This window comes from Mustela nigripes, chromosome 1, assembly GCF_022355385.1.
Source record: "Mustela nigripes isolate SB6536 chromosome 1, MUSNIG.SB6536, whole genome shotgun sequence".
Taxonomy (NCBI): Eukaryota; Metazoa; Chordata; class Mammalia; order Carnivora; family Mustelidae; genus Mustela; species Mustela nigripes.
The window spans coordinates 95,419,033-95,431,372 of NC_081557.1; the positions used below are offsets into that span (position 1 = coordinate 95,419,033).

Here is a 12,340-nt window from a genome sequence, read left to right on the forward strand (position 1 = left end):
AAGGCCTTCTGTCTTCTAGTCACTGAGGGCAGCCAAGCACTTCATGTATGTTATATTCAAATCCAAGAACTCTGAAAGCGGGGACAGTGGCTTCCATCTTATAGGGAGGAAATGGAGGCTCAGAGAAGCTAGCGGACATTCCCCCAAGCCGTGCTCCCAACTAGACGAACATTCACGGGAGTGAAATTCTGGCTCCCCTACTGACCAGCTCTTGTGATCCTGGAAAAGAAGTACTTAGCGTCTTTCTACTTAGTTTCTTTACATATCATGGGGTGTTGTGAGGCTTCTCTGGGGCAGGGTCTAGAGACCCCTGTTACAGCGCCTGGCACAGAGCGGATGCTGAGTGCGTGGACGTCACTCTCTCCCTCTGCGGGGCTGCAGGTCACTGGCCCAAGGCAGCCTCTCGTGTGGGGAAAGGAGGTGGACTGGAAATGTCTTCTTCACCTCTAATGATTCCCCTCTTACCGGGCCCTCTGAAGAGCCCCTATTTTGAAGGCAGTGAGAAAACAGCAGGAACATCATCTGGCTCTCCAAACCGAGTTCTTGGTAACAGATCCTCAGGAAAGTGCTAACAGAGCCATGTCCTGCCCCTTCCACTTAGGTCCTCCCAACATGTGACCTCAGGCCCGCCTCGCTGGCCTCTGGAACCCCGGCCAGCGCGTTGTCCAGGATGGCTGTTTCCCATCCGTCCCCTGACAGCTCTGTGGGGGCGACAGGTGCTTATGAAGTCCCACACCGGCCCCACTCGAGACAACCTCGACTCCTCTGCCTGTGGAACCAGCTGATGCCTTTCCCAGAGTAAGCCGTGGCCCGCGGAATGTGAAGGGAGGTGCTGGCGGCTCCAGGAACCCCTTCTCCAGCACCCGGTTCGTTTTTTCCACCCCGCCTGGGAGCCCTAGAGGAGGGCGCGTGTCAGCCTGGCCAGACCGGGGAGGGCTGGTTTGCGCTGGAGATGAAGCCTCCTCTCTCCCCGCCCCAAGGAGGGAGCTCCTGGGGCAGCCGGGCCTCCTCTAAAGCAGGGAAGATGACTGCTTGCGGCAGGCACTCTGAAGCAGAGATAATAATACAATTTTACATTCCCCACTCTTCGGGGAAGAGATTACACGTATAATAGCCATTTTCAAGAGCCAGGGAGGAAGGGCGCAGCCTGAGCCTGGGAGGAGGAGGGGCCGAACCTCAAGCCAGAGTGCCGGTTGCGTACTCCAGCAGCCTTTTACATTTTTAAAGCCCCACTGAATTCTCTCTGCATACAGCATATTCTGTAGCTTCTCATTTTCGTCTCGGGGCTCTGTTTCGTGTCAAGGCAACTCCCTTGGCCATTCGGTAGCCTCTCGAAGTAGTGTATTGGCCTGCTGGTCCTGAGTGGGCCAGTCCTGAGCTCTCTGCAGCCTGTCACCTGCTGTCCCCCAGGGACCCTGTAAGGAAGCATCTCAAAGTCCAGGGAGCTCGCCCCGGCCCAGCACCAGGGGCACAGGGCTGCTGGTTTCCTTTCGGCCCCTCAAAGTGCCAATTTTTTTTTTTTAAAGATTTATTTATTTATTTATTTGACAGACCAAGATCACAGGTAGGCAGAGAGGCAGCCAGAGAGAGAGAGGAAGGGAAGCAGGCTCCCCACTGAGCAGAGTGCCTGATGCGGGGCTCAATCCCAGGACCCTGGGATCATGACCTGAGCTGAAGGCAGAGGCTTTAACCCACTGAGCCACCCAGGCACCCTCAAAGTGTCAATTTTTAACATCAGTTTTAGGAACCGAGTTCTTAGTTCACTCTAAGCGCTACCACACTTATGAAGAACCGTTTCTTTGGGGGTCCTGAATAGAAACTCTGGGGCGGGGGAGCGTTTCCTTTCCTACATGGTCCACAAAATGTCCAGCTCTGATTCCTAAAGGGACATGGGCTTTACTCTTGCCTGGACCCCTCAGATTTGACCTGACTGATGTCACAGTCAACCCCTTCGATCTCAAGATGGGGCCTGGTCATCTCTGTGTAGCACTTTATAGTTTCCCAAGTGCCACTGAAGTTCGTGGAGGTATCACAGCAATGTAAGTGACTGGTCGGACAGGTGTTCCTCCAGCTTTTCCAGAAGCAGCAGTCAAAGCTCAGAGAGGTTAAGCAACTTGCCCGGAGTCAAACCACTGCGAGGAAGTGGGCCAGGGCCGTAAGTCTTTGGAACTCTGGTCTGACACTCTGTGACTCACAGTCACGTGACTGTGCCGAGTCATGGAAGAAGGGTGTCACTTGTTAGACTTATCACTTAGGGACTTGGTGTCCAGAGGCAGCAGCAGCAAGGGAGCAGTGTGTTTGGGGGGTGGGGGAGGGCACAGGGCGGATCTGGGGAATAAATACCTCGAAGCTTACGTGAGGTCAGGGTGGAGACAGGGGCCCCCTGCTTTGGTACTTCAGGCAGAAAACCACGTAACCTGTGGGACAGGTGTTGGAAATCCTTCGGTGAGCTGGACAAAGGCACCAGGTGGGGCTTCTGGGGATGAGTCTCTGGATCGTCAAGAACTCCCTGCCAGGCGAGTCGCCGCTTATCACTCGACCCACCGAATTCAAGAGCACATGGCACAGCAGCAGGCCGGGCCCCAGCAGCTGCCCCCACAGTCCCTGGGTTGGAACTCGGACCCTGAGATCCTGCTGTCAAAACGCTGGATGTTTCTAGCACGGTGCCAGCAGAGAACAGCCACAGGGGCAAGAAGGGCGTTCAGCAGGCAGAATCCAGCTCCTTTCTAGAAACACTACTTACACGGGAATCTGGGAAATGTGGCTTTCCGTCTGCTGGAGTCCAGTCCCCGCAGGGCAGGAAGGGACCGTAGAAGCAAGCATGGGGGACACGGAGCGGTTTTCCAACACTGTGGACAGCCTGACGCCCGCTCTCCCATGACTGGGGAAAGCCAGAAGGCAAGCACCTGGGAACAGTATTCATCTCTGGAGCGGACATTCGGAAAGTCTTTATTAGCACCGGGACCACCCACAGCACCCGGCTCTGCGTTTGTGAAAAACGTGCACAGACGCCACATGTCTTAATGAGCGACGTACTTCATCGTGGAGCTGAGAATCTCCAGCCCGTGCAGCTCCCGCAGCTGAGCGGCAAATCTGCCAGAATCGAAACACAAAGTTGGGCACATCAATGCGTGGTGCCTGGAGCCACCCCTGCTCAGGGAGAAGCTGGCTGGCAAGGCCGGAGGGGAGGAGCTGCTGCCCTGGGAGCCCTCGCCATCAAGGCAGGTCCACAGAACACCACATGCTGTCTGCAAGTGGCAGATGGACAGGCTGATCCGATGGGACCTTGCTCTCAGGGACTCCCCAGTAGGCTGCCCCTCTGAGCTCATTCTAGCTAATGCACCCTGCGTTCTGGAGAAGAAAGATTTTCTCCTGGCCTTGCATTAGGACAATGAGATGAACAGTGAAAGGGCCTCACATATCACCCAAGCCAACCCTCTCATTCTCCAGAGGAGGAATCAGAGGGCTTTGTCTGTAAGGGAAGGAGTCAGGCAGGCCAGCACAGCTCCCGGTCTGTGGAAGGCACCCCCTTCTATGCTGGGGCTCCATCCCTCAGACGTGGGGGGCCCCTTCTGGGAGCATGAATGCTGAGGTGTTTTAGCACCTCAGAACCCAGCCAGGGCAGAACAGATGCTAAAAGAGAAGCCATGGACACAGCTAAAGCCCAGATCCCTTGCCCCGGCTTGCCAGGTGGTCTGCAACATGCCATTCCCCCTCTCGCTTCAGTTTTCTCCAGCACGAGAACATTACCCTCCCTGGACATTCTCCCATATGCTCAGGCCCCAGGCAAAAATGTGAAGCAGGAGGGTGTGTGGGAAGAGGGGCAAGAAGCTGGCAGAGCAGGAGGGAGTGGGCTGGAGGGAAGACAGTGGCCATGAGCACGTGGAACAGAGCCCCGTCAGAGAAGCATTTTCCCACTCCGGCTGGAGCTGGGAGCCCCCCTGTCCCCTCAGGGAAGCAGCTACTGGGCCCACACCTGCGTGCTCAGGAAGCACCAGGGCTCCCACGACTCCCTCTGGAGTCCTGGGTGGCACAGAGGCCCAGCCACCATCCAGTGTCTTGGTTGGCCCTGTGCCTTCTGCGACGTGACCCACACAGGCCACCTGACCAGGAGCCGCTGCATACCTGGGCTCGGCCGTGCACAGCTTGCCCAGAGCGATCCCCGCGTTCAGCTGCACGGCCGTTTTCTGCGCATCGCCCCCCGCGTGTCGCAGCAACACCTGCACGACGTCCGTCTTCAACAGGGAGGGCGCCGCGCCAGGCACCTCCATGCAGTTCCCCAGGCAGAGGGCGGCATTGCCCACCACGACCTCGTCCTCGGAGCGGAGCAGCGTCATGAGAATGCCGAACTCTGCGGGGGGGGGGGGGGGGCGGAGAGAACAAGCATCGGTCCCTGTGGCTCCCAAACAGGAGGCCAGCAACAGACGCGAGGGGCGCAGGGAGCGCCCGTGGACACTGAGCGTCCCCAAAATCTCTGACAGGTCATTGCTGAGCAAGGATTTGCTGAGCACCGTGAACCTCCTCAGGTCTTGCCGTGTCTCCGGCGTCCCTCAGATGTCTGGAGCAGTGCCTGGGGTGACACGGCTGTGGCATCAATGAATGCTATGCGGCAGCAGGTCTGTCTCCCCTGAAGTCCCCGTTCATAACCCCTACACTCCAGCTGACAGCCGGTTCCCTGAGGCTGCAGGGCAAGGGGCAGGACCCAGAAGGGCCCGCTCCGTCCACTCCCCGCGCATCCCAGAGCAGGTGTGAGGGCGGACATCAGCAGGCTGGCTTGCCGGGGCCCCCTGCTGCAGGTGCCTGTGGCCGCTTTCCCTTACTACGCGATGCCGGCTCCAACTCCGCCATCTCCCCTGTTCACTGAGGGCCGAAGGTGTCCCCCACACACCCGTTGAAGGGTGAGAACCTGTGTTAGACCAGCTTCAGCAGAAGACTTCAGAAACCATTTCCGTTTACTTGTGGGGGAGTGGCTCCCCGCATCGACCCCGTTCTCTCTGAGCTGGGTCACAGCAGAGCATGCGACACGTGTGCAGCCAAAGGCTGTGAAATGTTTCCAGAAGGAGAAACAGCCACTTTACTTGGTACACACTGCAGAAGTCTAGCGCTATGGGAGTCTCTTTCTGCTCGTCCCAGCTCCCTTTGTGGCTTCCAGGACGGCTGAGTGTCCGGGATGCCGGTGCCGCTGAAGGAAACCATCACTTACTTTTATCCAGTCTCATCACTTCTTCTCGCGCCTCGTGAGAGCTGTTTGTGCAGACAGCTAGTGTCTTGATGGCGTAGCGTGATGCCGTCTGGCCCCCTGTCTGGGTTTCAGAAAGAAATCAGAGAAAAGAAGGTCAATCCTGCGATTGTTCTGGGCTAGAAAGCAGTGAGCAATTGTGCCTGTGTTCGTGTGGCTTCTGGAACTTCTGAAACACCGTTCCCTGGAGAATGGCCTGCGCTTTCCGAGGAGCAGGCCAGGTCCCTGTCGGGCTGGTGTCACTCAGGTCCCCAGTAGGACAGCCCGCAGCCCAATACGAACTCCGACAGGACTGCGGGCCTGACATGCACACCTCGGTGATTGCCCGTAGAAGGCTGTACAGGTGAGTGGCTGAGGAGGAGGGATGCGGTCGGCTGGCAGATCTACCAGGAAGAGAGGAAGAGGCCCCCACTTCCTGGGGAGTGATTTACTAAGGCTGTCAAGCTGACAGGCCTGCATGGAGAGCATGACAAATGTCGGTCATTTTAAGAGGTGACAACTGTCAAATCATGACCCTCAAAATCACCCAGGGCACTGTCTTTAAGATGCACATGTGCATGCCTGCGATCGGGAGCGAGTGACGGCCATCCTCCACATGTAGCCTGAATTCTGACCCACCACCCCGGCCCCTCAGTCCTGCCGCGCCCCAGCAGTGTCCCTCTGTCAGAGCTCACTTTCTGGCCCTGCTCAGCCCGGGCCCTGATGGGAAGGTCTGCCATGGGGCCGCCACACTGACACCGGTGGGTGAAGCTCACCGGGCAGGGGCCACGGACGCAGCCTCGTTCCACACGTGTCCTCTCGGCGAGTCTGCTCAACTGTGCCACCGATCTGCTCGCACCATGGGAGCATCCTTTGTCCCATTGTAAGGCTGCACCTCTGTATCCCACAAAGGGAGCGCAGTCTCTCTCCAGGCAGATGTGGAAGCACGGTGAGCAGAGGGGAGCAAAGTAAGGGGCCCGTGGGACATTGTGGAAAGCCACCGTGACGGTCTTCTTCAGGGAAAGAGGCCATGCACCTTTAAGTGAGGCTTGCCTGCTAAGTAGTTTTTACAGCTGCTTCTCCATGAACAACTTACTTATTTGTCCAACAATCTTATGTGGATGTGGAGAGTACTACGTGGGTGACAGGTGGAAGGAATCCTTAGTCCAGAAGTGTAACATTCGGGCAAGGAACAATGTGGGCCCCTAACTGAACACAGCCCTCTGTAGTTGTGTCCCCCGGGTGATCTATGATGCTCCTGGGAATTCAAGTGTGTGTCCCCGAGGAGCTCAATCTACCTTCAAGAATTTAATCATCTTCTTCACCACTCCAGCTCTCAGGGCCTCCTCCACGATCTTCCGGGAGGAAGAAAGGGTGCGGCTTAGGACGCCGGCAGCTCTCTGAGTGGGGTGGAAAGGAAAGATAATTAACCGTTCTGTGCAGAAGTGCTGATGACCTTGAAAAGTCAGCAAGTCACTTGGGGAGGGAAAAACAATCATTAGTATGGGGAGCAAAACCTGCACCTTGGTTTTACAAATATGGAGGCCCATGTGGTAAGCAGCATTCACTCGATAGCTGTGAGGTAAGTGACTCCAAAGGCTGGAAACACGGTCCCCTGGCACACAGAGGCCCGGCCCACTTCAGCTCGACACAGAACCAACCAGTTCAGCTCTGGCAAAGAAAGTCCCCACAGCACTCCACAACCCCTGCCAGGTAGACTTCTCGGATGGACCCTCGGGGTCTTGGAGCTTTTTCTTCATCTTGTCTGAATCTTTGTCTGTTTGTTCTACTTTTGGGGAGATTCTACTTAGGATCTTCCAGTTCCAACTTATTTCCTTTCTTCCTTCCTTTCCCCCCCTTTTTAAATAGCTAGCTGTTACTGTCTTTTAGATAGAACACTGTCTCGAATCTTTCTGAGGACATAAACAATAGTTATTTTTTGTTTCCTATATCATCTCTACTTCTTTTGAGTTGGTTTTCCTATTAATCTTGGTTTTTCTGTTTCTGTGTGCAGCTTTCCTAAAATGTCCAGTGATCCTAGCTGCCCATTTCTGGGCACATTTGTGAAAAATGTTGACTGTTGTTGACTTACAGGTGGAAAAGAGGCACTTCCAAATCCTAGAAAGCAAAACATTTTCCTCTAGTCTTTCAATTCCACGGAAGAGAGCAAGCTCAAATCTTCCACCTGAGGCATAGCTGCCTGGCTGCCCCACGTGGTCCCCCATCTCTTATCCATGCCCTGTGTTGTACCTGGTGTTCTAGAGTCTCCATGTTTTCCAGGCTAGACCCGTGTCCCTGCATCTGTAGCTGGCACGGTCTCCTTGGCTCTGCCTCGTGAATGATGCCTTTCGCAGCTATTCTCCATCTTCCAGAAGCAGGTTAAAATGATCAAAGAACCAACTGGCGACCTCCTGCCTGCTTGTTTTGTCAACGTGTTTCTAACTTCATTGTTGATGTTCCCTAATGCTTTCAGTCTGATTTTAATGAGGTTCTCCCGAGGGAGAAGGGATAAATGTGTGTATTGTCCTATTATGAGTTTTGTTTCCCTCAGCTGCTCCCTGCAGATGCTAGAATATTGCTGTAGTTGACACTCCAGATCTCTCTTTAGGCCCAAGACAGTGGGGAGAGCCCTCTACCGAAGGACCAGACCCCCCCGGTGACATTCTGCTGCTGTGCTCCACAAGCAGGTCAGCACCAGACTGAGGCTCAGGCAGAGTCCTGGGAAAATCTGGCCAGGAGAGAGTCCTTGAAGGGTTAGCTCACAACCACCGTAGGCCTCGATCTGGTCTACATCATTCAGAAAAACCCAAGCACTTGAGAATAGTGGCACTCACCACTTTTGGGGTTATGGATCTTTTTTTGAGAATCTGATGAAAGCCATGATGCCTTCCCTTGAAAATGCATATACTCTCAAAATTGTCTGTACAATATTAGGGATTTCTGGGGAACCTGGAGACCCACCACACGTTCCCAGAGTTCACATTAAAAACCTCCATCCTGGGGCACCTGGGTGGCTCAGTGGGTTAAAGCCTCTGCCGCCAGCTCAGGTCATGATCCCAAGGGTCCTGGGATCCAGACCTGCATCAGGCTCTCTGCTCAGTAGGGAGCCTGCTCCCTTCCCCCCGTCCCCCAACCCCGCCTGCCCCTCTGCCTGCTGCCAAATAAATAAATAAATAAATAAGTCTTTAAAAAAACAAAAAACAAAAAAAAAACCCTCCATCCTATCATGTCTGAATTGATTCCGGGAAGTTGTAGGCATACTAGCCCCAAGCAGGACTTGTTGGATCTGCTCCGAACCTTTCTAATGATCCTGGACCCAGTCCCCAGTCTGTGCCCTTGTAGGGCTGGTTTCCCAGATCCGCTGGATGTGCCCTGGTTGTTTCTCTAAGCACCGGGGCCCTGAACTAATAGGTGGGAAAGCTGGGGTGATTACTTAGGCAAGTAAAGAACCCATCCTGGAATGGCAGTAAATAGTTTGCTGAATCACACTGATGTTCTCCCAATGCTCTGTGTTAACCACAGCGCTTCCTTGACTTCCTTATCCAAATGTCAGAAACAGAAATGAAGGCTATCCTGGCACATATCCCTAAGGGGGCTAAAACCATTATGCATAAATAACCTCCAGGGTCATGGGCTACAAAATACAGGCCTGGCTTTCTTGACTAGGGAAAAAGAGAATCTAAACCAAATCTTGGGGCCTCTTCAATTTGCACCAGGATATCTTGGAGTAGGACAAATCGGATAAATTACGCTGTGTAAGTTGTTAAGTTGCAGACTACATGGGAAAGGGATTCTTAGCTTGCGTGCTTAGACTCTAGAGGGTCCACAGATGGGCAATGGGGTGGGGGGTATCACTGGATTCCCAGGAACCACAGAGGAAGCTCTTTCTGGATTTCCCTGGGAGACACTTACTGTCAGGATCCCTCCATCCTGGCTGTTCAGTAGAAAGATGCACCTCTTGCTCACCTCTGAGGCCCAAACCTGCCACGACAGGGAGACAGGAGGACAACTGAACAGCCTGTTAATCTGAATCCCCTCTGCAGCTTCTTGTGAGAAAACAGAATGGGCCCCTCGCCATATTCCCCTCACATCCTTTCTTCTATCATCTTACTTCTTTCCAAGCTGTCTCCCTCATGACAGGGCAGTGTCTTGAGATCAGAGACCCCATTTTGTTTGACTTGGTAAATGCAGAACCGAGCACATGCTCAACACACCCACTGGGCTACACCCGAGTGACTCACATATCTCTCGGAGGGACAAAGTGACAGAGCATCTGCCCAGCATCCCCCACTCCCACTGCCAGGGTGTGAGTCCCCATGCTATTCTCTTTGTGAAAATGAGATCAGCTCTAGCAATGGCACGGGCTTGGGGTGTCCCAGGGCTCCTGGCAGGGAGGAAAGAGTGCCGCACCTCGTAGAGGATGGGAGACTGAAGACACAAGTTCATCACAAGTCCCAGGAGCGTGTACAAGATCTCTCTGAACAGGTCCACATCCTCCTCACACTGGACCTTTGGAAACAAAGCAAAGTAACCAATGACCTTTCTGCCCTATGGCTTTTCATGGCCATCTCATCCCCTTGGCAATGGCTCCAGCATTACTTACACGCCCTAAGTTGTCAATGTCATGAACCTAGAGGGTGTTTCAAGATCAGAGACCAGTTCTATAGATAAGTGTTAGTGCAGGAGACTTGCAAAGAGTCCCCAGTGCCTGTGCCATGTGACCCTGGTTTGGCCTGGTCCTGGGTTTAAACTGGAGAGCGAGGGGCTGACATGAGTAGTTGTGCCAACTCTATTAGAAAATCCTTCAACCCTCTCCAGGGGTCTGAGGCTTGACCTGGAGGGCTCTGTGAGGCCGGCCACCCACAACATCTATGGTTATAGAAGGGATAAGCCACTGGCTCCAGTACCCTCAAACAGAAGTTTTGGAAAAGCCAGATAATCAATAAGAAGCCAATGTTCCCAAAGCAGGGAAAAGACTGATTCTGACTAGAAAAGTTATCCTACCATAAGGCCCAAACAGGCCTCCCGGAATTCTTCAGAGGCAGACATCTGTCTTCGGATGGCAGCCTCAGCACTGAGGTTCCCCATGAGGGCAATGCAACAGCGGAGAGCTGAGGGGTTGGTTATCATGGGGTCTCTCTTCTGAAAGGAGTTGAGAGAAAGAAAGTCTGCGTGGAGCAGGCAAACAACGCCAGAGCCATCTGGAGGGGTGTCCCTCACGAAAATGCTTGGGAACCAGAAAGCGTAATGTCATCCAGGGGTATCAACGGGCTCATGCCGGCACCAGGACAGAGGCACACAGAGGGAGAGACCCAGCGCCTCAGCCTGGGGTAGGGGGGCCTAGGGCTTCATCCTGGGGATGCCACCAATCAGCTTGGAGAATTTGGGCAAGTCTTGTCCCTTCTCAAAGCTCCCATTTCCATATGTGTGTAATACGCGGGTGTGGATATGCTCTCAGGTCCCCTGGGACTCCAGTGGCTTCCTCAGGACAAGTCCCTGTCACGGCAAGCTCTCCTAGGAGAACCCCATTCTGCTACGTCCTGCTTCCTCGGCTCAAATTTCCATTAACCCTCCTGGTGGGGATGATTGCTACTGAACGAACAGGGCTGCCCTGCGGTCCTTATGACGGGTATTAGGGTCAGAAGGGGACGGACAGGGACTGACCCCCTCTCTGCCTTCATGTAAGACACACAGTCCACATCCACCTTTGTCTCCCCTGTCCTGGCCCCATCCCTATGTCACCTCCACCTGTCCCGACTGCAGCTGTTTTATTTATTTATTTATTTATTTATTTATTTTTTAAAGATTTTATTTATTTATTTGACAGAGAGAGATCACAAGTAGGCAGAGAGGCAGACAGAGAGAGAGAGAGGGAAGCAGGCTCCCCGCTGAGCAGAGAGCCCGATGCGGGCCTCCGATCCCAGGACCCTGAGATCATGACCTGAGCCGAAGGCAGCGGCTTAACCCACTGAGCCACCCAGGCGCCCCCGACTGCAGCTGTTTTAATAACTGAGGACCGTGCAGACTCCAGCTGTGAGTAAATGATTCATCAACCTGAGCCACGACGGGAACCCTGGAGTGTAAACTGTGTTTAAATGGCTCTGCTCACGCGCCTGAGAATGCCTGTTGCGGGTGATAAAAGTGAGGGGCTTGCTCACCAGAACACCTGTGAGCACCAGGAGCGCACCTGGGAGGTTGGCCTGGAACCAGACTTGGAATCTGTTGAGAAAACATCCCTTGATTTATTTCTGCACAAACTATAATGTAAACGCAGCACCTTGGCTAATGGAGCAGACTGTCACAAACTCTGGGCCCACGGGATTTGGAGTGTGCATGGATGATTTATTCTGACCCTTCCCCCCAAATGTCACCGGGTATGGATGTGGCTTTATTTTTTCTAAGTCTGGAGAATTGCCTTTGATGTTAAACAGCAGACCTCAGATGGCAGCTATCTCCATGCAGAAGTTGCCAGAAGCCCCAGATGTCTGTCAAGCTGACTTAACACCACCCCTGCTCTCCCCATGCTCTGAGGCTGTGTGCCCTGCAAAAAGGAAACACAGTCCAAGCATGTTTCTGGAACACAGTCGTGGGAAAGGCCCAGATGTACACAGATCTGCATGTATGAGACTGGCTCTTACCTGTTCCCAGCCCATGCCAATGGCCTATGAGCACAAATAGCTCTATTTCGTTATATGACCATTTCTAAGCAAGACACCCTAAAATTTGTGAGGAAATTTAAAAAACAGACAAGAGATGCACTTAAAAAAAACCCTCAAGGATTATGAAAATCTGAGAGAGACATTTGCTGTCTTCCCCAGCAGGCAGGTGGAGCTGGGGGAGGGTGACCCATAATGACACTGGTCCCCCAAGAGAAGGCTCCCTTCTACTGTGCCTTCTCTCCCATTCATTCAACAGAGATTTTCTGGGCAGTTCCCATTAGGTACTGATGAAGGGAAAGAAGCTTCTCCACTACACTGTAGGCTTGTTTACTGTGAGAGGTACTGTTTTAAGTCTGCTGCTTCTTCCAAACCCATCGAACACTGGGGCTCCCTGCACGTGGAGGGACAAGAGTGGCTAACTCCAGCCGCCTGCTTGGAAGGCGCCAGCCCTCCTACTCAGTGA

The 12,340-nt window shown here is 53.7% G+C and overlaps 1 protein-coding gene across 6 annotated transcripts in view; it reads right to left on the reverse strand.

Moving 5' to 3' along the window:
• Window positions 1-1,551: 1,551 nt before the first annotated feature.
• TTC12 (tetratricopeptide repeat domain 12) overlaps window positions 1,552-12,340 on the reverse strand; it is a 44,051-nt gene continuing 33,262 nt past the window's right edge. For 5 of the 6 annotated variants that reach the window (XM_059416832.1, XM_059416813.1, XM_059416856.1 and 2 more), the window contains 8 exons: window positions 11,377-11,437; window positions 10,223-10,360; window positions 9,629-9,727; window positions 9,131-9,199; window positions 6,517-6,618; window positions 5,204-5,303; window positions 4,126-4,351; window positions 1,552-3,093 (listed from right to left, as the gene is read on the reverse strand). In XM_059416832.1, coding sequence (XP_059272815.1) covers window positions 3,021-3,093; window positions 4,126-4,351; window positions 5,204-5,303; window positions 6,517-6,618; window positions 9,131-9,199; window positions 9,629-9,727; window positions 10,223-10,360; window positions 11,377-11,437 — 868 coding nt within the window. In that variant the 3' untranslated portion in view covers window positions 1,552-3,020. The remainder of the gene's footprint in view (window positions 3,094-4,125; window positions 4,352-5,203; window positions 5,304-6,516; window positions 6,619-9,130; window positions 9,200-9,628; window positions 9,728-10,222; window positions 10,361-11,376; window positions 11,438-12,340) is intronic. The other variant, XM_059416840.1, reaches the window with a different exon arrangement.